Source organism: Wyeomyia smithii, chromosome 2 (genome assembly GCF_029784165.1).
Source record: "Wyeomyia smithii strain HCP4-BCI-WySm-NY-G18 chromosome 2, ASM2978416v1, whole genome shotgun sequence".
Lineage (NCBI taxonomy): Eukaryota > Metazoa > Arthropoda > Insecta > Diptera > Culicidae > Wyeomyia > Wyeomyia smithii.
The window spans coordinates 106451400-106477468 of NC_073695.1; the positions used below are offsets into that span (position 1 = coordinate 106451400).

The window sequence follows — 26069 nt, forward strand, 5'->3', positions numbered from 1 at the left end:
CAGTCTTGCAAAAGTGCCAGGATGACTGCCTTTTGGATGGGAAACCACCAAGGGACCCATCGACAAACAGACCTATCAGTTTGCTGGACACTGCAGGAAACGTGCCTGCGAGGTTTATCCTCAACAGACTGGTTAAGTACACAGAGGGTGTCCACGCTGGATGCTATTATCACCGCCACCAAGACGGCGGAGGTTACACTCCTGTGGAATCCGCTATTGTACTATCGTCACGCTTGATGTGAAGAACGCGTTCAATTGCACCAGCTGGAACTCCATAGCACTCGCGTTTTGGAGCATCCATGTGCCGGTGTCGTTGTACAAGATATTAATCACTCGAAGAATCTGGTACTAGTTTATAACACGGAGGAGGGTCAGTCAGCGTTCCAATCACTGTAGAGGTACCGCAAAGTTTCATCCTGGGCCCAGTGTCGTTAATGGCATATACGACGGGGTGTTGAAACATGCATTACACATTCGTAGATGACATAACGCTAGAGATCTATGGCGAGTCGATCGAAGAGGTCGAGCTGACGGCCGCGCACTTCATATGCAAAGTCGAGGACTGGATGAACAGGAGCGCACCATAAGACGGAGGTCACGGTTGTGAATAACCGTAAATCAAAGCAACAGGAGGTGGTCAGAGTCGGAGACTACACCATAATCTAAAAGCGATCTTGGAAGCTCTTGGGGGTTATGGTTGACGACAAGTTGACGTTCAAAAACCACGTCAACTATGTCTGTAGGAGGGCCTTAAATTCTATTGCAACATTATCTCAAATAATGTCCAATAGATCTGCGGTGTATGCCAGCAAGCGATAGCTTCTAGATAGGTTTCGTCCATACTCAGGTATGGTTCTCTTGGTGAATTGGGTAGTACCTACAGGCTCATGTACCCAATGGTTGCGAGTATGAGTGTCATACGAGGACGTAGAAGGCTTTGGCCGAGGGGCATGTGAAGTAGCAAGAATGGTCCAATTTCGCGAAGATGATAGATGGGCGCACCGACATATTCCGGTGGTATCCGGATAGGTTGAAAGGCACCATGGAAAAGTGAACTATCACCTGACACAGATCCTGTCAGGCCGTGGCTGCGTCAGGCAATATTTACATAGGCTCGAGCACGAGGGGTCCCTTATATGTTCCGAGTGCGTGGATGCGAAAGAGACTGCTGAGCATGTCTTTTTCGTTCGCCCCCGAGCCGGCTGGAGGATGTGCGGAAACCCGAACTCATTACGGGCCGCTTCCCAAATAACATTGGAACTGCAAACCAGGCATCAGGTTGATCACCAAAACGCCGATGTTAGATAACTGGGAGTCTTCAAGTTAGTTAGCCAAGAGGCATAAAAGTGTCAGGAGAGCGCACAAACTACAAATGCCGTTCCCCTGAAGCATACTTAGGTGGTTTCGGGGAGAAAAGATTATGTCTCCACATCACTCGATTATCAGCTAGTCTTCTTCAATCACTCATTATATCTTACGATTGAGCGTCTACCTCTACACTACTTATCCTACAAGTACGGGGTCTACCACGAGCCGCTCGAATGCCTCTTCTACTGCTCTGTAGTTAGTATTAACAATTCAATTTGAAAAACCAAGGAGTATGAGTCTGCCTTTCGTACTACACCTTCCGAAGCAATATGAAACAGCAGGTTCCAGAGCCCTTCACTTGTATACGACCGTCCAACATCACGAACAGGTTCGAAATTTCGACCGATACTTCAAATAAATGTAACTTCAAGGCTTTGCTTCTTCTGGCGCACAATGTGAAACCTTCATGGATAGCACAAATCAATTCAAGCAGTTTTGTTGGGTTCAACCGTGTCCAAACATAACTTGTCGTAACACGTTGCGGTCAACTGAATCGTACACCACGTTGAAGTCTAAAAACAGATGACGAGTCTATATGTGTTTTATTCCCTATGGTTGTCAAGCTAAGGTGAACATTTGGTCCGTGGTCGATCACTTGTCTAAAATGGCCGCAGTCCACAAAACAAGAAGAGAATTATGAGTCATTGGTGCTTTCAGTAGGCTGGGCAGAAGTGTCTATCTACAGGGCTTGACAATTGAACTGCTACAATACTCAGACACTCATTACTACGTTGCACACGGAACTGCATTGGACGACTCCTCGTCGCTTAATTTTCATTTTGTCTTAGATGTCTTAAATGTATTTTGTTCTCGAGCTACTGTGATGACCCCTGCCATGGAGAAGATCATCAAGAAGTGCCTTATGCGAAATCCTCGACGTAGTGCCACCAAAAGCGGCGGGGGATCTTAACGATCGCAGTTTCCATCGGATCCTGAAAGATAAAATGCAAACCAAGCCCTACAAGTTCAAGACCCTTTGTTGAGACAATATCGTGTTTGCCGACGATAAACTCTTCACCGTACGTCAGTTCGTGAATAAGCAAAACGCCAGTGTTTTGTAACCAGAAAGATCATAAACCTATACTGACGTGCTGACGACTACTAGTAAACAGTAATTAACATGGCTAGCAGCGGAAACATCCGTGATGGGGGGCTTTCCTGATTTCAGCCCCTGAATGAGTGCAGATCAACCGAAATACACATCTGAAAATAGTTCTACAGAAAAGTCGAATCGTGAGCACGTCGTTTTTTTTTTGTACCAGGGATTGGGTGTTCCTACAAGACTTGGCGCCGGCTCACAACGCGAAATAAACCCAACTCTAGACATTTTCCAAGGTTCATTTCGAGCTAAGAGTGGTCGGCGAGTTCACCGGGCCTGAACCCTAGCTGGGGTATGTTGGAGGACAGAGTCTGTTCTGAAAACATGAAGGTGTGGGATTCCTGAAGCGACATCCGACGGCAATCTGGGATAAAATACTATCAAAGCACCTGCGGACCACGTGTGATGCATTCCTTGATTGTCTGCAGGGAGCGGTCTAACTCAAGAGCGAGCAATTTGAATTTAACCAGTTAATTTCTAAAAAGTTATATTTTCAAGTAAAGTTGAATGAATTTAAAATGAAATGTTTTTGCTGGCAGTTTGTTTTCGGTTCACATCCTTATTATGAGATCCTTAGAACCTTGAGAGCTGCTGGTTCGAAATAATAAATGTTTTGGTTGATGGTTAATTTTGAAATGCCCTCACGACACGAGAGTCGAAATCAAATTGGCACGACCGCGGCCATTGGTATAAAAAGTGGTTCGTTTCAAGCAAAATCGTTATGAAAATGCTGGATATTATTTTCTGCAACTCGTCATCCAGAGTTACAGAAAATTAACTTGAACTTAAACGTCACAACAGAGCCCTGGTTCGAGCCTTCGACGACTGACTTGTTGGGCCGGCATCGTGGCTCGAGACCAGTACAAAATTTGGGTAATTGGAAAATGCAACTTGTGAAAATCCATGTTTTATTCGGAAAGCTTTAATACAAAAATACATTCTGTTAAGTTCCGTTCTGAAAGAACTTCACAAAGAATGAGCTTTGTATCCTCAGATCTTTAAAAGAATAGAAAAGTTCATTCCAAATCGAATATTGAACCCTCATGAGACGAGTAATTACTCTTGATGCTTTGGAGTTTAATTTACCTTAACTCATTGAAGCGTTGAATTGCAAGGTCATGGCCGCAATTGGCGAAAATCGAACTATCATTATGATCTGAACGACTACACGTGATTGCTTATTAGTAATAATCTGTAAAGTTTGCTCCCCACCTCAACAAAATACCTCAATAGAATAGAGTTCGCTTAAAATGTAATAAAGGCTGTTCCTTCACTGATTATTTTATGCCGTGATACTTTTGATTCTGGATAACAAGCAGAAATGCGCATAAGGATAAAAGCATAAAAAAGCCGATTATCACAAAAGAATGCAAATAAAATTGAGTTATTGCCTGGCAATTGTGATTGCTTTTCGCTACAGAATAATGAAGGTAAGAGTGTTATTTCATTTATCAGAAAATGAGAGTACTTTCAATTGAATACGTTCTGAAGATGCTGATTGATATTACATCATTGTGCATACCCTTTTATCGTGTGATAATAGTTTTATAGCTTATTGTAACCTTCAAAACATGAATGCTTTCGTTTATAAATAGAAGTTACATTCCATGATTGTGTTTTACTGAGCCAATCGATTTTCTTCCTATCTCTTATTAAAGCAGCATAGAATCATCTCGTAATTTTTTCTTAGAAACAAAAATTGTATGGTGATCTAAGACCAGTCAATGGCTTTCACTTGATATCATCAACTTTAGCAGCGATAACTATGCGGGCATGCAACTCTGAAACCACATAAATCAGATATGCGTCAACTCTTTACTGGACCACTGGTAGTTATGGTAAATATCTTTTGCGCTGTCTCTTCCCAAGGAAAATTACTCTTTATCATGCCACCTTTGGAACGTTCGGTGTGCCATTCGAGCGAGCATTAAATTTATATGACCATAATTACAGATTGCCCAAGGACGTTCGGCGTTCGTAAGAAATTTATTATAGAATTCCCCGTGCACAAAGGTATGGTGAACGAGAAACGATATTCAGCGCTAAATATCATGCTGTAATAGAGGACATCAGTAAAGTCCTCTAACATGTTCAACTTGTCCTGTTATACAACTTACCCGATACACATTTCTCAGAGCTATAATCCCAAACTACTGTGAAGATCCACAGTCATAATCAGCTACTTACGTTAAGTCGCTTGCATTACGGCATCCGCCTTTTCGCTTGCCATGTGAACCAATTAGACTCTCTTGAAACATAAACGGTGTTTCCTCACCAGACTAGAAAACTTGCAGTTTTCAATGTCCAGTCGAACCAGTTGAGAGGCTAGCATGATTATACAACCACGTTGAGATAACCGTACTTCCAGATTGACAAACTCGCACTGCGTTTCATTTCAACGGTCTGCGCTCTGTCACACCCTGTAATTAAACAACAACAAAACATAACAATATAGTTCAACAACAATTTTAGTCATACGTGTTAACAATCAATTATAGTTTGTAAATGAAATGCTTTACGGCAACTTCATAATCCAAAATGATCTTTCCCATGACTCATACTGACTCTCACCAGCTTACCAGCCACCGTGTGCCGTAGTTCCATGTTTGTACCTATACCGCTCCAATCTCCAACTATGAGGGTCTAGGTTCATGGGACGCAGCCTATAAACAGAGTAAACCGCAGTTGCCGCTATGCTACCGCTTCGGAAGAGGTAAAGGGCCTTAAATTTCTCATTCGTGCTCCACTTAATTACGCCGCCTAATGTTCGGTCTCCTATTATTGACATTTAGACCTACAAACCTCAAACTGACAAAACCGATTTATGCATTTATGCGCACGCTGCAGCCGCTACCACAACACTGTACAGTTTATGACCTATCTTTTCAGCATTTATTGCTGCCTAATTGATGCTGAAAAGTGTGACTCACCAGGTACAGTCTTTATGATCTTTGAAAAGCTACGTCTGGGAGCTGAGAAACTGTTGTTCAAGTTTAAAGTTTACCGGTTGTTCGGAACAATGTTCGCATATTTGGCAGCATGCCGCCGCCGTGTCCCAATAAGTACGCCACGTAATTGGGCTGCGCTAATAAATTTTATACAGATCACGATCAAATTATCGCTTTAGTCTCATTGAAGGGGCGAAACTCTCCACCAACAGGTTCCGCTTCAAGCTGGCATTATAGGGCAATTTGAAAATCATTGCTCTCCAATTGCAGGCAATTTCACACGTCGCTTAGCGACTGAAAGAGCAACTAAGAATGCGCTCCACTGACTTACTGATTTCGGAGCATTTGAACTACTGCGAGGCTGGATTTCATGTAGTACAGCCAGGTTTGGTGTGAAAATTCACTCCATTAGTATCACCATTTTTTGTAATAAGGTGGAAAAATGTTGCCACTTGCCGCTATGTATCATTGACAGCATGCCAAATGCGTATAAAGACAGATTTTTAATTAATATCTAAAACGAACGTGATAAATCACTTCTAATTTTTTCTACGGAAGCATACTTAAATGACGTAGCATTTTTTCCATGACTTTAGCACCCCTGCTCCCCTATTGTTGCTTTTGGTCACAAAATCTCAATCCACTCCCATCCACTAAAATGTATAAAAAATACATAAAAAAATAACCGTGTCAAATTCAATCTATTTATTACATACACACTTGCGACCGCACTTCATGTGATGTTAACTACGCTCTGGATTAATGTATTTTATTTTCTATTTCATTGAAATGATAAATTTGAAAACGAAGACGAAACACAGACTACATTTTTCCTGGATATAGTAAGGTATATTTTGAAGAATCTATAATGAGAAACAGATATCAAATAAATACCCTTTATACAACTGTACGGAATGTGAAATGCAATTGATTAGCCGAATGATATGTACAATGCACAAGGTTTTTCTGATTTGAAAATTGTTACTGCTATTCTTTCTGCATTGAAAAATTGAAGAAAAGTTTCAATTTCGAGACTTATTTCTATAACACAGACATCAAAAAATGGACGAACGATTCCATAGATACGACAATTGGTTAGCAAGTAGTACAACTCCTGCCAAGAATTGGATTGGATTGGATTGGATTGGATTGGATTGGATTGGATTGGATTGGATTGGATTGGATTGGATTGGATTGGATTGGATTGGATTGGATTGGATTGGATTGGATTGGATTGGATTGGATTGGATTGGATTGGATTGGATTGGATTGGATTGGATTGGATTGGATTGGATTGGATTGGATTGGATTGGATTGGATTGGATTGGATTGGATTGGATTGGATTGGATTGGATTGGATTGGATTGGATTGGATTGGATTGGATTGGATTGGATTGGATTGGATTGGATTGGATTGGATTGGATTGGATTGGATTGGATTGGATTGGATTGGATTGGATTGGATTGGATTGGATTGGATTGGATTGGATTGGATTGGATTGGATTGGATTGGATTGGATTGGATTGGATTGGATTGGATTGGATTGGATTGGATTGGATTGGATTGGATTGGATTGGATTGGATTGGATTGGATTGGATTGGATTGGATTGGATTGGATTGGATTGGATTGGATTGGATTGGATTGGATTGGATTGGATTGGATTGGATTGGATTGGATTGGATTGGATTGGATTGGATTGGATTGGATTGGATTGGATTGGATTGGATTGGATTGGATTGGATTGGATTGGATTGGATTGGATTGGATTGGATTGGATTGGATTGGATTGGATTGGATTGGATTGGATTGGATTGGATTGGATTGGATTGGATTGGATTGGATTGGATTGGATTGGATTGGATTGGATTGGATTGGATTGGATTGGATTGGATTGGATTGGATTGGATTGGATTGGATTGGATTGGATTGGATTGGATTGGATTGGATTGGATTGGATTGGATTGGATTGGATTGGATTGGATTGGATTGGATTGGATTGGATTGGATTGGATTGGATTGGATTGGATTGGATTGGATTGGATTGGATTGGATTGGATTGGATTGGATTGGATTGGATTGGATTGGATTGGATTGGATTGGATTGGATTGGATTGGATTGGATTGGATTGGATTGGATTGGATTGGATTGGATTGGATTGGATTGGATTGGATTGGATTGGATTGGATTGGATTGGATTGGATTGGATTGGATTGGATTGGATTGGATTGGATTGGATTGGATTGGATTGGATTGGATTGGATTGGATTGGATTGGATTGGATTGGATTGGATTGGATTGGATTGGATTGGATTGGATTGGATTGGATTGGATTGGATTGGATTGGATTGGATTGGATTGGATTGGATTGGATTGGATTGGATTGGATTGGATTGGATTGGATTGGATTGGATTGGATTGGATTGGATTGGATTGGATTGGATTGGATTGGATTGGATTGGATTGGATTGGATTGGATTGGATTGGATTGGATTGGATTGGATTGGATTGGATTGGATTGGATTGGATTGGATTGGATTGGATTGGATTGGATTGGATTCGATTGGATTCGATTGGATTGGATTGGATTGGATTGGATTGGATTGGATTGGACTCGACCGTATGGTTTTTGTTAAGTGTTATCTCACTAAAATTACTTTAACACGGTATTCTCCATAGAACATCTCCATCAGACCAAGCATTAGAAAGGCGATGAAAAGGATATTTTCGCGTATACACACTCATTCTTTTGCTGGTGTGTAAAGTTTTGTTGATATATTTTATTTTATTGCTCTTCAAGGTTCAACTAGACGCTCGGTTTTTTATAAGGAATTAGAGAATATTTCTTTACTTGTAGAATATATTCTTGCGACTAAAGAATGAAGGGAGTGTGTCCCTCGAACCGCAATGATGTGCTCCGTTCTTGGTTTTAATTGACCTGCAACTTCCTCGAAATCCTGATCGCTTAAAAGGATTGGATTAAAAGAGATTATAATGTTAGTTGAACCGTAAAACGTTGACGAAGTCAATGAACAGAAAAGAAGGAAACAAGTAGATTTATTTTCCTATAGTTTTAATTAGTACCAAACTTCAAACTATACTTGGTAAAATTTGTACAACTGGTTCATTAGTTATAGCATTTTGCGTCAAGCTGTATTTGCAATATTTAGAATAATGAAAACATTAAAATACCGTGTATTATAAAAGTATGCCTTCTGTTAAAACAATACGACAAAAATCAAAGAATACCCTAATTAATATCATTTAAGCGCTGCAAAGTGTAGGTGAGTCACATGAGCTTTTGCGTGTTGATCTTTTAATCAATCGCTTATGCACAAAATTGAGCTGTTCTTGTACCCCAATGTGAACCAAAATTTGTTGAACCGGAATTATTAGGTAATATTCCATCAATCTCAATAGATACTGCAGCAACATATAGAACAACCTGTACTACAACCTGAAGCCACATCTTACTTTATTACTCTAGATCCACTTTTACTTTCAAGTCAGGCAGACGATAAACTTGCTGAAGCGAGTATCATCTACTAATTTTCTGTATGCCATAATGCTTGCGTTACCCACTTTCACGGCTTCGCATGGGCAATATATAAAAGGTATTTAATGTTACGTGAATTACGCACAACATTTGCGGGCAGAAACGACTTCCAAATTAAACTACAAAGGTCGATTGTCAGGGGAAACTACGGATATTATACTAACGCTGCGCTATCCCATTGTGTCCGAGACGGGTAGCCAAACTCCTCTCCTCGGCGAGTCAAGTTTCGCTGCATTGAAAGCGAATCTTTTCGACCAGCAGCATTTGAGCAAGAAGCTAAGAGGGGGCTAATTTAATTAATTTTTCATTTGAAGGAGCCATTTTTCGTTACCCCTTAAATGGAAACCTGGGAGGCACTTTAGTTACACTCTTTTTGTCGTTGTTCCTATTCAGCCATGAGAACGCACGCACGGTCGGTTGGTGGGTTACCGTGTCCGACGGCATCACGCCTCGGTCCAGGGCAACTCGATTGCGTAACCCGGCGAAAGTCAATAGAGAGTAAAAGGTCTACATCAATTTGTTGCAGCCATCCTGCCACACTGTCCATCGGCGTCGCAATACGCTTATTTTGTGCCACGAGCCAATTGGGCAGTGATTTCGGTAAGCCGAGCTACCTCTGAACCAACTCCGTGCCACTACTGCTGCAGTACACTGACTATCGGAACCAGAGATTCGCCTTCGTTCCGTTGATGGAGACGGCTGAAGAGTTAATTAAGTTTACGCTGATTCGATTCGGTAGGTGGTCCTCCATTATGGGACCAGGCGGCAGTCGGATTACTTCCGAGCGTTTGACACTTCACTATTCCGCTACGTACAAATAGCTGCTGCTGTGTGCATCGGTGCTATTATGATTTACCATTATTGACAACCCGCGATGTAGTGTCAGTTAATTTGTATACGTACATATGTATTATTCAATCAATAAGAGCCTGTGAGATGGTGAGTATTGAAAATGAATTACAAGAGACCTACCGCACGACTCGCTGTTTAAGGAATCGACCTATCGATCACTCGCTAGTTGACGCAGATTGATGATAAATTTGCCAATTTCAATTGATTTACATTTTTCCACCGTCAGCAAAAGACAAATTTACTAACGTATTTGGATTACTGTAGGGGAACGATATGTAAACATGACCTAGAAGCAATGAATATTAATTAAACTAGTTGCCTGACAAGTGTTTGATATTAAAATTTGGTCGAGTGACATTCACATCGATTGCATATGTTTTCTATGAAAACATATAAGATGAATAAATGTTCATTCTGATCAATGATACCTTTATTAGGTAATGAAAATGAATTGATGTTTGTAATACTAGATTGAGAGTTATTAATAATCTACAATAGGAAATTTCAAAAATAATTTCTGATTATACGAGTAATGCTGACTTATTCAATTGTGCTGCCTTAGTTTTGTTTTCACCTATACCTACTGCATTAGTTTGTTAGGGTCGATTTGAAACAACATCAACTGTTAGGGCAAATTTCTACCAGCTTAGTCAAGCACCCTAACATCAGGTATGTTTGCCTCATACTCGATCTTCGGTTTTATTCTAGAAAGTGTATTGAATTGATAGCACAGTATCCCACACGCGTTGGAAATGTATCGCCTTTTAATAAAATGTTATTCAGCAGAAAAATGAACTACCTGGTCGTTTGATGCTTGTTATGCACAAATCATCTACAGAGTAAAAACGACTGAATATTAAACGTAACCAACACTGTTTTCTCATTCAAATTTTAGTTGCTTTTGGCGTTGACCACAATTTTGTTTGAAAGTTATGTGCAATATCATTTAAATTTTTATTATCGAATTTTGTATTATAAGCGATGCAGGAAATTCTTCATAAGCAGTTTTTTCTAACTGTGAAGTAGAAGTTTTGTTATGAAAGAAAAATTTAAAAAAAATACGACTTTTAAACTATGTACGTACAATATTTGCCGATTCAGGTAAACTAAAGTCCAGTAGTAGTGCGAAAGCATCTTGTTGCACTCCCCTTCGAATTATATTCGCTACAATGTTCATGTGGTGGTAAAAAAATGCCAAAGCCAAAAATAGCTTTAAAGTTTTTTTCATAAATGTGTAAAATTCAAACAGTTTTGATTGAAAAGTTACCCAAATGCAAGTTTTTTAGCTATTAGCATGTAAGTGGTTACCTTATACTTACATGCTTGTACTTCAACATTCATGGTAAATTATTTTGGAAGCCTAAATCTTTTTGTTTAGACTGTATATAATACCCTTCAAGCCTCATTCTCGAAGAGGGAATAGAAAACCGGCACCCGGGTTAAATGCTCAAGGACAAATCGCGCAAGGACTTGCATACAAGTCAGCTTTCAAGTTACGTAGTGAAAATAAATTTAAAATTTCTTTTAATTGAAAACGATCTCTGATACATCACAAAACTGTTAAAAAAACCAATTTCACTTTCCTCTGGAGAATTTATTCAAAAAGATTCTGGTAGCGACCACAAACATTGAGTGTGTTGGTCACAAGTACAGTAGGCAAATTATTGAAAAAATCGAATTTCTCAAGAACTGCCGGCCTAGCGGAAAATTGTGGGTATGAGCGAATGTTTGTCTACTGGTGGGTCAGCATTCCTAAAAATATCACTTTTGGGAATTTCCTTATAGTGGAGTAGTAGTCGAATAAGTGACCTACATACGTATAAGGAGGAAAATTATTGAAAAAATCGAATTTCCCGGACATATTCTTAAAATAATCATCGAATTTCATTGTTTGTGGAATCTGAAAATATAGTATAGTATAAATTATAATTTTTTATAATTTTTATTTTTTTTCAATAATTTGCCTTATATACGTGTGTAGGACACATATTCGACTACTACTCCACTATAAGGAAATTTCCAAAAATGCTATTTTCACGAATGGTGACCCACTAGTAGACCAACATTCGCTCATACTCACAATTTCCCGCTAGGCCGGCCGATCTTGGGAAATTCGATTTTTTCAATAATTTTCCTTATATACGTGTGTAGGTCACTAATTCGACAACTACTCCACTATAAGGAAATTCCCAAAAATGATATTTTCAGGAATGGTGTCCCACTAGTAGACCAACATTCACTCATACTCATAATTTTCCGCTAGGCCGGCTGTTGTGAGAAAATGCGAGTTTTTTATGTTTTCGTCAAACAAAATAAATTCTGCTGTGTATTTTACCTGTTGCTGCTGCTTCAGGCAACATCATTAAACGAAAGTAAGATTGAAGTTTTCAATATGTTTTATGATTTAATTAGGATTTTCAAATTTTTTACACGTTTTCCGGCTGAAAATATTTAACTTGCATACAAGTTTGGCTGACTTGTATGCAAGTTCTTGCGCAATTTGTCCTTGCGCATTTAACCGCGATAAAACCGGCCATAGTATTGTCCAAGGAATTCGTTCTTCTTGTCTGAATCATAGTCAAGCCCGAAGGTTTGAATATCAATCAATATGTGTACCAGAACGAATGTTTGAAGAAAATTGATTACATTTCTTCAAAGACATCAGGGCGATGTTATTAAAATGCAGTTTTTGTTTTGGCCAGATATTTTAGTATCACATTACAGCAAAAACACATCATTCGACCCAAAATACGCAACCCAACGAATCTGTGTCGTTCAATCGAAGATTTCTGTGGAATTTTCAGTTCTTAGGTGTCAAAAAAAACTGGAGAACAACAAACTTCAAACAAATATACGTGTTAGAATTAAAAGATACATTCGAAAAGTCGATGTAAAGATCGTACTTGTTCCCGGATCATGAAAAAGTTTCGTCGGAAAACCGATTACGGACCTTTCCTAGGACCGTTTCGAGGAAGTTTATGAGAGAAATATATTTTGTTTTTCAAAACATTCTGGGATTGGTGTAGAAGTCCATTTTAGCTGAAAACACTCAGATAAACGGGGTTCAACGTATTCCACAATTGTTTCACTTACTTTTTATAGTACTGTTCAAGCACGCATGATTCAAACTTATACCAACGTAATGGGTACCTCGAACGTTTTATCAGTTATTACCAGGTGTTCACAAAATACTGCTAAGCTGGCATCCGTGAAGTGCGTCTCGCATTTAGGGAAAGAGGGGGTTGAGAAAATCGTTGCGATTTGTGATGCAGGGGGTGGAGAGGCATGGAGTTAAGTAACTTTAATGGAGAATGAATGTTTGCTAACCTTACATTGTTAGCCGACGGACAGTTTACCGGTCCAGGGACATACGAATTAGAGAAATTCAGCTTCTTCTGTCTTGGGCAGGTGTTCTCTAGTCCCCTAGCACACCAGCAGATCGTGCATCTTCTTCCACCGCACACATCCACCGAGTACGAGGCTCATCACGGAGTCAACGGCATCTTACTGGTTCTGTGCTAATGTTAGTTTTGGCGGCTCTCTTGTCGAGTATTCTGGTTACATGTCCAGCGAATCTTCGTATTACCTTCGCTGTATACCTGGTACAACTCGTGATCCATGCGTCTGCATCACACTCCATTTTCCAATTTAAGGGTAAAGCGATTGCAAGACTTCACGATCAAATACTCCGAGCACTTGTCAATCAGCTTCCTTCAGCGTCCATGTTTCATGTACGTCGTTTCACTGCAATTGCAACTCGTAGTTTCATTTCACACGCTCAAATCGTTTCTCATCAATCTCCACTCAGCACCAACACCACCGGCACTCCCACGCTCCCTGCCAGCTCCCATGTACTTTGAGTTATTGCTGAGTCCCAAACTCACCACTTCCCTTACAAAAGGCCTGAACGCCGCGTCCATGGCCCTACGGTCGATACCGATGGTATTAATGTCTTTCGCAAAAACAAGGAGCATGTGAGATTTTCGTGATGATCGTACCGTTTTTTTGCATGATCGCTCTTCGTACTGCACCTCCAAGAACGATGTTGAATAGTAAGTTGGAGAGCGCATGCCCCTTCTTCAGTCCATCTAACGTTACGAACGCGTCTTATGTATCGCCAGGTGGTTTCAATCCCTTTAACGTCATACGACTCAACTTAATAAGTTTTGTCGTTTCGTACCATAGCTCGTTTCTTTTCACTGAGCCGTATGTTGCTTTAAAATCTTCAAACAGATGGTGAGTCTGCCAGTTATACTTCCGGACCTTACCAAAGATCTGTTCCAAGGTAAAAATTTGATCCGTCATGTAACGTCTTTGTCGAAAACCAGCCTGGTATTCGCTAATGAAGGATTCCATTTCGGTCTCAATCTGTAGAACAGGAGCACTTTGCATGCAAGGTGACCAACGTAATGCCTCGCTAATTGCAACCATCTAGTCGATGGCCCTTCTCGTAGATTGAGCGTATGAGGCCTTCCAACTTGACGCTCGGCGTTTGGTTATTCGTCCAGATCTGGTGAATCGCGTACGCTTGCTTCCCACTTCTAAAAGTTCGGCCGGGATACAATCTTTCCCAGCGGCCTTGTCGTTTTTCAGCTCACTAATCGCCCTTTTAACCTCCTCCTGGGGTGGTGGCTCCACAGCCTGTTATTCGCTCATAATCCTCATCCCGTTCCTGTTTTGCTCATCTTGCTCCTCGCCGTTCAATAGCGCCGTGCTCCTCGTACTCGCGCTTCTTCTGAGGGTGGACTCTATTTTCGGCAGTTCTTGCCTCCTTGTACCTCTCTCTGTCCTAACGCGTAACCGCAGTGAGTGAGCGGCTCCTGGCAAGGCTCTTCTCGTCTGTCGCTCTCTGGCACTCAGCATCAAACCAATTATTATGCTGTCTTCCATGGGTCGTACATACCACCTCTCTCGCAGTCGTTTCAATGGCACCGTGAATACTACTTCACAGCCCATTGTTGTCTTCCACTCGTTCCTTCCGTTGTTGTGCGATCCGTCAATTCTCTCCGGCATATTCTTCTGCCACGCCATCAGCTTTCAACCGCTGCACACTGGGAATAAATAAACCCGAATTCCTGCACAGGAGGAAAATATCACCAATCGATTCATTGACCACAAGATCACAAGATCAACCTTACTTGAAGAAGTTTGCAAGAGTTGTACTTAACAAAGAAAGACTAGTCTTCTGACCTGGAAAAGATGGATGACAAGTCACGGGTTGAATGGCACAATCTCACCCCCACTGGCACTAACTCAGCCCGGCTGACGGTATTAAAGAACTTGCCTTTTACCCTCAACACGCATATACGGTCATCTACGGGCCTCCACCGGCTGACTTTTATTTTCTTAGTTTTCTAGCACTACGAAACCCACGCTCCATTCTGCTGCTTTACCACCATTGTTGTATATGTCATATTTGAAAGAGATGTGTGTAATAAGCTCTACGGCACGGAATTCTTTTCCCTTAGAACTTAGCCACCGAACCACCTGAATCACTGCGATTTCGACTCCCTGCCGCTGTAGTTCTCGAGCAACCTAGCCAGTTTGCGCCGATTTATTGAGAAATCGGACGTTCTAAGCACCCAATTTCCAACCGTTTACCGTTTTCTGTATCCACATTCGTAGCCTAGATCTTTGCCGATTGTTCGGTTCGGCATTTCTAATTTCGTTGTTCGTGGTTTTTTTTTCCTGTATGGACTTCCTCACTGCGACCAGAATCGTAGATCTATTGTGAGATATGCTCGGGTGTCTGCTGTACCCCGCACTTCTGTTAAAAGCAATACCTCTATTGAGAAGTGGCATGCTTGTTCGTGGTTAGGAGAGATTTCGGTATACTACTATACCAGGATCGTGATACCTACATCCTACTTATGAGACTTCCACTTTAGGTGTAAACAGCATTCCAATGTTTCAGCCGCCCGCTCCGGGTCAGACGCGGTTGTAAACCGCCCCAAACATGAGGACATTGCCACGTACGATCTCCTTCCCCGGTCAGCATACGACCAAAGTTTTCACCGAGGGTTAGTTACCCGTTAAGGTTACTCGTATCCCGGTCGGCACCTCGTGGAGGTTGAGATAAGGGTTGTTGAAAAAAGGTGAATGATCACAGTGGGGTCTCAAGTTACATATGACCAGCCATTTACCAACCTGGACAATGTTTAAAAACTAAAAAAATACTGATGTTTAAGTTGTTTAGTTTACCTTATTTTATTCACAAGATCATACTTTATAATCGAACTGCAACATTTCATGTAGCTATAGTAAGGTCCTTTTACGCGGGTTGCTTTTCTCTATTATTCAAAAACAGTACAAGATATCGATCTCATATCAATCGTGTCTGCAGTTTTAGGTCAAAATCAATCATATAAGAAAAAAGTGCCAGTTATGGCAATATCTGAAAAATGCACCAGTTATGGCATAAACCAGTTATGGCTTATGGAGTTTAAATGGAGTGTCGCCATAACTGGTACCATTACGCTAATGCGATGTAGTCATAACCCGGTGTACTTGCCATTGCTGGCTCACCTACCCTATCCGTTTTCGAAAAAATTCACAATTTTTGGTGTAAGTTCTAAAAATTTAACATATTGCATTCTGATCTATATATTAACCATGATCAAACGAGGTTCAAACATTTCAGGACGGTTTTCTTCGTTAGTTAGAAATTAGCTATTATATAATTTCAAACCAAAACCTAAAAATTGTTTTTTTTTTTTCTTTCTAGGTAAAACAACATGGCTCAATCCCACCCGCAAAACGAAAAGTTTGACAGCTTGGAACATGTGAAGTATATTTCGTTGTAAAATTCATAAGCTGCCGATCGCCTAGAGCATAAATTAAAAATCATCTCATAAAAATCAGCCCATCGAGTGGCGGCACCCTCAGGTTTTGAGCACGTGCTTCCCTTACTTAATAGAAATATGGTGTGGTCCCTAGACAACTTAGCCCACGGCACTTTTCATGTCAACCGATACCTGTAGGCAGTTCTGCAATAGAAATTATGCAAGCGCAGACAGCTGAAGTTGAAAAATTGCTGAGATTAATTAACCGATGCAAATTTCGCTCGCAATTGGTACCCGACCCACTAGACTAGGTTGCGGGCTTTTCAACCTGGCGTTGTCGCGTAGCAAGATTGCGTTGGGAAACCTCCTTCTTTCTTCTTTGCGGTAACAGATTTTTACGAACATACAAAATTTCGAAGGTATCCGAGCGCAGCAAGACTTTTTGACAGCTAGGACACGATTCGTATGTCAATGAAGGAGTTTGAAATCAGTGCGCACACTAAGAGCATCCAGATTGTCGTCACTCTTGCCGAACACATGAAACGGGCTTGCATGACTATCACTGAACACAACACGGCTGGGTTGGGCTAATTTAGGTAGATCTGGAATTAATTTTTCGATTTTTATCGAAGTACTTGACTGCTTACAACATGCGGTTTTTGCGGGAGCTTTATTTAGTTGTGCCAACATGAAGTGCCGAATTTGCCTCCATCAAGTTATACTTGTTCATTCGAGTTCAAATTGGAATCAAGATTTGAAAAGAAAAAACTAGAATTGCTAATGAAAATAAATTTTGAAATTCTGTAGTTCGATTTAAATCAAATAATACAGTTAAAATATCTTTCTACAATTTGGTAGTAGTAAAACTATTTAATTAGGCTTCGCTGAATAGCAGTGCCAATCTTCCACAAATTGATAGTAAAATAAGCAATCTTAGGTTATAAAATTAAATCGGTTCGAGGCGAGTTAATCACCAGTTAACAACTTCACCTGTAACCTGCGTACTAAACGCGCTACTAATCGTCACCACAGAGCGACTAGACGAAGCTGTGCGACACAACCGAACCGAGCAGCAATAATTTCGCATTGCAAATCGATACCATCGATGACAAGATTACTTAGCCATCGGCGGCGGCGGCTTTGCCAAGTGCCACAATAGTATCGATTGCACATTTCCCAACCTACAACCAGCAAACAAGGCGTACGAAACGACCGTAAAAATGCTTCCTATTTGCCACTGGCAACGTCTAGTGGTCGCCGTGTCCAACTCCGTGGAGTTCGTAAGGATTTTAATTACTTATTGACAATTATCCTCGAGGCTTATTAAAAAGCGTAAATCGATCGCGATCGTCTGGCAAAACAAACCGCCGCTGCTAGCGTTCAGTCCTGACCGTTCAACCGTATTGCGCTTACCGTTTTCTAGCCAATTGAAGGGCGCCGAACGCACCACTTTTCCAAACGTCCTGAGCGGGCAAAGGAGAACGAAAGGGGGTGACAAAGGGGTTGGTTCGATCACGATCTTTGATGCAAAAAGCAATGCAACAGATGGTTGTTTCTAGCGGTGGACTCCATGTGTGGACGATTAACATTTGCAATTCTCGCTAAACATGTGAAAAGGGCCCATGTGCCATATGTAAACAAGCCACAGTTTCACGTTTTTCAATGAATACAAGCTTAATCTACTCGTAAAAATAAGATTTTTTGATAAAAAGTGAATTCTTTTATCAATAAATCTTATTGGTAAGAGAAGATTTCGCTTGTATTGATCGAAAAACGAGAAAATTTGGCTTGTTTACATATGGCACATGGGCCCTTTTCACATGTTTGGCAAGAATTCATTTCACTCTTCGATTGCACATACTGCGTTCGATTGCAGCACTCAACATTCGGCACGGGTGATGATAAAATGCCACCTAAAGGTTACGTTGGTGAAATTTAAAATTAGCCAAAACGAATAACAATTGAACAATAGGCGTTCTAACGATTGTTTACTCATGTTCAGCCATGAGAAACGTACAACAGATATAATTTTTGCCTTTCCTCTAGTTTTCTTAGACAACAGAAATTAGAAACAAAAAAATAGAGATAATAAAATTTTAAAAACCTGAAAACACGGAGCAAGTACAGAAACATAGATTATTTCCATGCCAACCTATCGTTCAAACTCGGTCACTTTATACTTGAAATAAAATTAACTTGAAATCTTCATACTCATTTGGATCAGCAAATTGAGTATATTTTGCTGATGAAAAAAAAAAAATATTGACTAGAGTGATTTTGAAAAATCTTAAGAATACTCATTCTATTTGAAGCATTGTTGCTCAGAAACCAGTTTTGAACTTACAAAGGAAAAGATGGAGAAAACAAAGATGACAAAGAAAACAAAACGTGGAGTAAACAGCGAAAATGAAAATGAAGAACTGAATATACCGCTAACAAAATAAAACAGCAAACATAAAACAGAAAAAAAGAAAACGGAAAAGAGGAAACAGAAAACAAAAAACAGAAAGCAAAAAAAAATGTAAACAGGAAACAGAGAACAGATTACAGAGAACAGAGAACAGAAAACAAAAAACAGAAAACAGAAAACATGAAAAAAAAAACAGAAAGCAGAAAACAACACAGAGAACAAAAAACATTAAACAGAAAACTGAAAACTGAAAACTGCAAACAGAAAACATAAAACATGGAAACAGAAACAGAAAACAGAGAACAGAGAACAGACAAAAAAACAAAGAACAGAAAACAGTAAACAGGAAACAGAAAACACAAAGCAGAAAAAAGAAAACAGAGAACAGAGAGTAGAAAACAAAAAACATAAAACAAAAAATAAACAGAAAACAGAAAACTGAAAACTGAAAACAGAAAACAAAAAAAAAAAAGGAAACAGAAAACAGAAAACAGAAAACAGAAAACAGAGAACAGATAACAGAGAACCAAGAACAGAGAACAGAGAACAGAGAACAGAAAACAGAGAACAGAGAACAGAGAACAGAGAACAGATAACAGAGAACAGAAAACAGAAAACAGAAAACAGAAAACAGAAAACAGAAAACATGGAAACCGAAAACAGAAAACAGAGAACAGATAACAGAGAACAGAGACCAGAGAACAGAGAACGGAGAACAGAAAACAGAAAACAGAAAACAGTGAACTGTTAACAAAAAACAAAAAACAGAAAATAGAAAACAGAAAACAGAGAGCAGAAAACAGGAAACAGAGAACAGAAAACAAAAAACAGAAAACAGAAAACAGGAAACAAAAAACAGAAAACAAAAAACAGCAAACAGGGAAACAGAGAACAGAAAACAGAAAACAGAAAACAGAAAACAGAAAACAGAAAACAGAAAACAGAAAACAGAAAACAGAAAACAGAAAACAGAAAACAGATAACAGAAAACAGAAAACTGAAAACAGAAAACAGAAAACAGAAAACAGAAAACAGAAAACAGAAAACAGAAAACAAAAAACAAAAAACTGAAAACTGTAAACAGAAAACAAAAAACATGGAAACCGAAAACAGAAAACAGAGAACAGATAACAGAGAACAGAGACCAGAGAACAGAGAACGGAGAACAGAAAACAGAAAACAGAAAACAGTGAACTGTTAACAAAAAACAAAAAACAGAAAATAGAAAACAGAAAACAGAGAGCAGAAAACAGGAAACAGAGAACAGAAAACAAAAAACAGAAAACAGAAAACAGGAAACAAAAAACAGAAAACAAAAAACAGCAAACAGGGAAACAGAGAACAGAAAACAGAAAACAGAAAACAGAAAACAGAAAACAGAAAACAGAAAACAGAAAACAGAAAACAGAAAACAGAAAACAGAAAACAGAAAACAGATAACAGAAAACAGAAAACTGAAAACAGAAAACAGAAAACAGAAAACAGAAAACAGAAAACAGAAAACAGAAAACAGAAAACAGGAAACAGAAAACAGAAAACAGAAAACAGAAAACAGAAAACAGAAAACAGAAAACAGAAAACAGAAAACAGAAAACAGAAAGCAGAAAACAGAAAACAGAAAACAGAAAACAGAAAACAGAAAACAGAAAACAGAAAACAGAAAACAGAAAACAGAAAACAGAAAACAGAAAACAGAAAACAGAAAACAGAAAACAGAAAACAAAAAACTGAAAACTGAAAACAAAAAACATGGAAGCCGAAAACAGAAAACAGAGAACAGAGAACATAGAACAGAGAACAGAGAACAGAGACCAGAGAACAGAGAACGGAGAACAGAAAACAGAAAACAGTGAACTGTAAACAAAAAACAAAAAACAGAAAATAGAAAACAGAAAACAGAGAACAGAAAACAGGAAACAGAAAACAGAAAACAAAAAACAGAAAACAGAAAACAGAAAACAGAAAACAGAAAACAAAAAACTGAAAACAGATAAAAAGGAAATGGAAAACGATAAACCGAGAACAGAAAACAGAAAACGGAAAACGATAAACCGAGAACAGGGAACAGAAAACGGAAAACGATAAACCGAGAACAGGGAACAGAAAACAGAAAACAGGAAACTGAAAACTGAGAACGGAAAACGATAAACGGGATCAAAAACAGAAAACACAAAACAGTAAACAAAAAACATGGAAACCGAAAACATAAAACAGAGAACAGAGAACATTGACCAGATAATATAGAACAGAGAACAGAGAACAGAGAACAGAGACCAGAGCCCAGAGAACAGAGAACAGAAAACACAAAACAGAAACCAGAAAACAGTAAACAGTAAACAAAAAACAAAAAACAGAAAATAGAAAACAGAAAACAGGAAACAGAGAACAGAAAACAAAAACAGAAAACAGGAAACAGGAAACAAAAAACAGAAAACAGTAAACATGGAAACAGAAAACAGAAAACAAATAACAGAAAACACAAAACAGAAAACAGAAAACAGAAAACTGAAAACGAAAAACGATAAACCGAGAACAGGAAACAGAAAACAGAAAACTGAAAACTGAGATCGGAAAACGATAAACGAGATCAAAAACAGAAAACAGAAAACACAAAACAGAAAACAGAAAATAGAAAACAAGAAACAGAAAACAAAAAACAAAAGTCAGAAAACAGAATACAGAAGACGGAAAACAAAGAACAGAAAATAAAAAAACAGAGAACAGAAAACAGATAATAGAGGACCGAGAACAGGAAATAGGAAATAGAAACCAGAAAACAACACACAGATAACCATAAAAGTTATCAGAAAACAGAAAATAAAAAACAGAAAACAAAAAATACACAACAGAAAACAGAAAATTTTTATGAGCTGATAGAACAAATCAATCAGAGAAATTTGTTGTAAAAAATAGGAACACAGAAAAAAAATTGACAAAACATAAAATGGAAGATTTTGAACAGAGAACAAAAAGTAGAAAACAGAATGTTGGTCATAGCAAAAAAAAAACTGGAAAAAACAGAAAACAAAGTTGAACGCAAAAAGAACAGATAATAGAGAACAAAAAACAGAAAACATAGAAAAGCAAACAAGAGAATTAAACAAACGACGAAATACTTATTATAAAGCACATATTTCAACCACCATTTTATGAAATAACTTCCAAAATTGTTTCTACACGTTCCAAGTATTATACTTCAAGACATTAACAATTGGTGGAAAGACGTTTTTGAAAATCCCACAGTGCACAGTTGTCTAAATTCGAAAAATCTTAATCGTTCTAGGTTTGACTGTGAAAAATCGATTTTATGTACTCAATATATTCAGCAGAATTGTTTCATAGAACAAGAGCTTACTTTTGGCGTTTTTGTTTTTTCAATCAATCCACCTAACAGTTAGATAAAAAAAAAATTTCTAATTCTCATTGTACCAGATAGCCTCCTTCAGCAGAGTTGTGGAAAATTTGAAAAGAAAAACAATTGCTGAAATCTACGAAGTTCTATATGTACGTTGGACACGACAAAATAGAGTTTTTAGTGGAACACCCCTCCTTAAAATCAATTTTTTGTCTATAATTTTGTCTGTAATGGTCAACAATTCGAAAACTAAAAAAAAAAATCCATAAAGAAATAACAGGCACAGTACAGAAATTACAGGAACAAAATAGAAATTAAAATAGAAATTGAGAACAACAAAGAGAAAGCAGAAAAATGAAGAAAACGAAACGATAAATTGGAAACAGAGAAAGAAATTTGAAACTACAATACACGAAATATGTTTTAATGATTTTGATGGAATCCACCAATCATGTTTATATTTGAATGCAAAATTGCATGTTTTATATTTGAATGCAAAATTTTTTGTAACTTTGATTTTACAATTAAAACAGAAAACTTTAAGCTGAAAACAGAAAACATAAATTAAAAATAAACATATTAACAAAATTTATAAGAGCAGATCAAACAGATAAGTCAGAGAAACAGAGAGATGTAAAAAATAGGAATACAGAAAAAAACAGACCGAACATTCAGAACGGAAAATTGGAAACAGAGAACAAAAAGTAGAAAACACTTTGTTGGTTATAACAAAAAAACTGAAAAAGACGGAAAACAGAAAGTATAACGCAAAAAGAACAGATAGTAGAAAACAAAAACACATACAAAATAAAACAAGAGATGTTAACAATAATTGCAGCTACTTCAAAACAATATTATACAATGGCGAATGGCGAATAGAACAGAATTTAAAATAGAAATTGAGAACATAACAAAGAGAAAGGAGAAAACTAAAGAAAAAGAAACGATTAGCAGGAAGCAGAGAACGAAACTGAAAATTACCATGCGCGAAATATTTTTTTTTAATGATTTTGATGAAATTCGCCAATCATTCTTAGATATGTTTTATTACTCAACGCAAAATTTTCCGATACTTTGATTCTACAACTCAATGGTATTCCAATATTTGCAATGTTTTTCACCTTCTCAATTTTTTCTTAGTTTTCTCAAATCTATATGTACATATTTGCATCCTGCAATCTTTAAAACTGTCGTTTTTTCCTAATGTTGCAAAATGCGACGTGACAAAATACCACTTATGAACATTACGTAACGCCTCCGTTATACCCTCCTCCGATAATTACGTCGAAGTATAAATATTTTTTTATAATATGTAATAAAAACAATATGTTTTTCACTTGAACTTTAAGTTATGATTTTTGTTAGATAACCCACAAATGCTCATTAATGATAACTTCGCCAATCCAGTCCGAAAATTTAAAGTTTAATCTAACAAAAATCATTACTTAAAGCTCAAGTGGTAAACATATTGTGTAAAATGGCAAAAAAAAAAACAATCTAACGATAGCAACAGAGTTGTCCGATTATGTAACAGAAGAAGAAAACTGCACCGCAACATTCATCTACTCAAATCCTTTATGGCAGCTATAAAAATCATGATTTATGAGCTGATCATGACTATCAAGCAAAAACGTAAAAAATACATTAAAACCACCCTGCACAAAACCACTAATTCATTCACCCGATCGCAAAAAGTGAGCAGTTGTTGAACTAATGATTCTATTTAGCCTCGAAAAAGAAACGTCTTGGTCGGAAACAAACAAACGATAAATCCAATCACCGGACAATCAACATTTCGCCACTCTTTAAATCACCGCACACCAGAGGCACGATTTTCCGTTTTCCGCACCGGCTTCTCTTTCACCTGCGGTAGTCGCGCAAATTTCCTTGCTGTTTGGCTGTATGTGGTTAATAAACTCCCGGATCAAATCAAATTTTCATACAATCGTCCAAACAAATGAAAAGCCAATCAATTCCGTGCACCGCGATTGGCATATCGGCAGTCTTTCTAGCACTCCAAAGCTTACCGCCACTGCAGTGCGAAGATGCAAACGAAGCAGGTTCGAGAGAGGAAGAAAAAATTGCATCGTACCAGTTGCCTGACTGACTGACGACAATTGGCCATTTGGACATAACCGCGAACACCCGGTCTGGCATTGCGCGCGTTATAAACCCAGCGAATGAATCCCACTTTTTTCCATTTTCTTGTAAGCCGTTGAAGCTTAGCACATGCCCAATGTCTATGTGACGCGTAGTGCATTACAACACAGGAAAAAATCAAACATTTGTTCTAATTGTAGCTTGAATTCAAAATTTCAATTTTAATTTTCACGTATGATTTTAACTCTATTTTTTCCTTCATAAGTTATTGAAAAAATATGTTCAGAATGCAGCTATAAGTGCATTTGTTTGTCCCATGTTCAGCTCACAAAGCCGTGATAAACTTACGTCAGGACGAATGCAATGGGAATGTAAATGCGTTACTCACTGAGCTTTCTTAGTTTGCACCGCTCATTGCACTTTTCAATTTAAAGAAACCGCAGTTGCTTGAACAGCGGACTTCATGCACTGACGAGAAGAATTCATTGTCAATGTTGGTATAAATAAACGTAATTTACCTTGTTTGCCTCCCCTGCTCGCATCACGGTTTTTCTTCGTTTGTTCGTTCAACCGATCGAAAAATTTATGCTGATTTTCCACAGCCTGCCGCTACTGTGCAACGCATGCAAACTGGTTGCGGAACTTTTGAAGCCAATAAACCGTTTGCAAGTGGACGCTGAAGTACGGTGGCATACAAGCATTACGATTTTCGGATAAGATCCGGAGGTTTCCGGTGAAAACAATGGCAGATTGGTGTGATTCGGTGGCACGGCATCCCACCAATTCAATAGATTCCTGCGTAGAAAGTGAACATCTGAAGGATTTATTTGTTTTCCCCGGTCGAAGCCATCATTACCTGCCGATTAATCATTCGACTCGTAGCTATAAAGCAATCGCATGTATGTAGATGGAAATCTCGAGTGTTACACGGCAAGAGCGGGTTTTCTAGCCTCTGGAAACACAACTAACAGTTTTATTATAATCCAGAAGAAACCCAAAGAGAAATTGGCCTCTATGATACAACATATTCGAAGTATATCGCCACAATCTTACAACTCAACTACTAGCGAAACTTATTACAATTGAACCGTATTGCATAAGCGCTTAAATAAACACCCTGCAAACTTCTACTCGAATCGCCTAACCGACCTGAATAAGTGACGGATTGATATAGTGCAATGTTTGACACGATATATCTCTTGGCAGGAGGGAAAACGGTACGTAGGTAGATTTATCTCGTCCATGCATTGCGTGACACTCGCCGGGTCACTAGCTAGCTTAGTAAGACTTTCTTCAAACAAATCACATCAACAGAAATGAAGTGTCTTAGTCTTAGGACATATTGAAGTGCATTGATTTACGATTAGTGCAAACACTAACACTGTTTGAGAGCATAATTATCTGAATTCATAAAGTAGTTGAGTAAGCTTTGATACAGTGGCCAACATAACAGTGAATATTTAACTAAACTCTTCTGGATTTAAGCCTGTATTCAAACCCGGTTGAACATAATTGCACTAAATTGAAGAAGAGTGGCGTTCGCCCAGAGAGCCGGAGAATATTTTTTATACCTGGAGACATCACGCTAGGTCCAGAAG

General features: G+C 38.6%; 1 protein-coding gene across 4 annotated transcripts in view; it reads left to right on the top strand.

The window, feature by feature from the left end:
• LOC129724944 (uncharacterized) overlaps positions 1–26069 on the top strand; it is a 1074712-nt gene that overhangs the window by 854574 nt on the left and 194069 nt on the right. The window contains exon 1 of one of the 4 annotated variants that reach the window (XM_055680236.1): positions 16730–16747. The exons of the other annotated variants lie outside the window; for them this stretch is intronic. Within the exon in view, the coding sequence (XP_055536211.1) occupies positions 16745–16747 (3 nt within the window). The 5' untranslated portion in view covers positions 16730–16744. Of the gene's footprint in view, positions 1–16729; positions 16748–26069 lie in introns of those variants that run through there. 4 annotated transcript variants of the gene reach the window in all.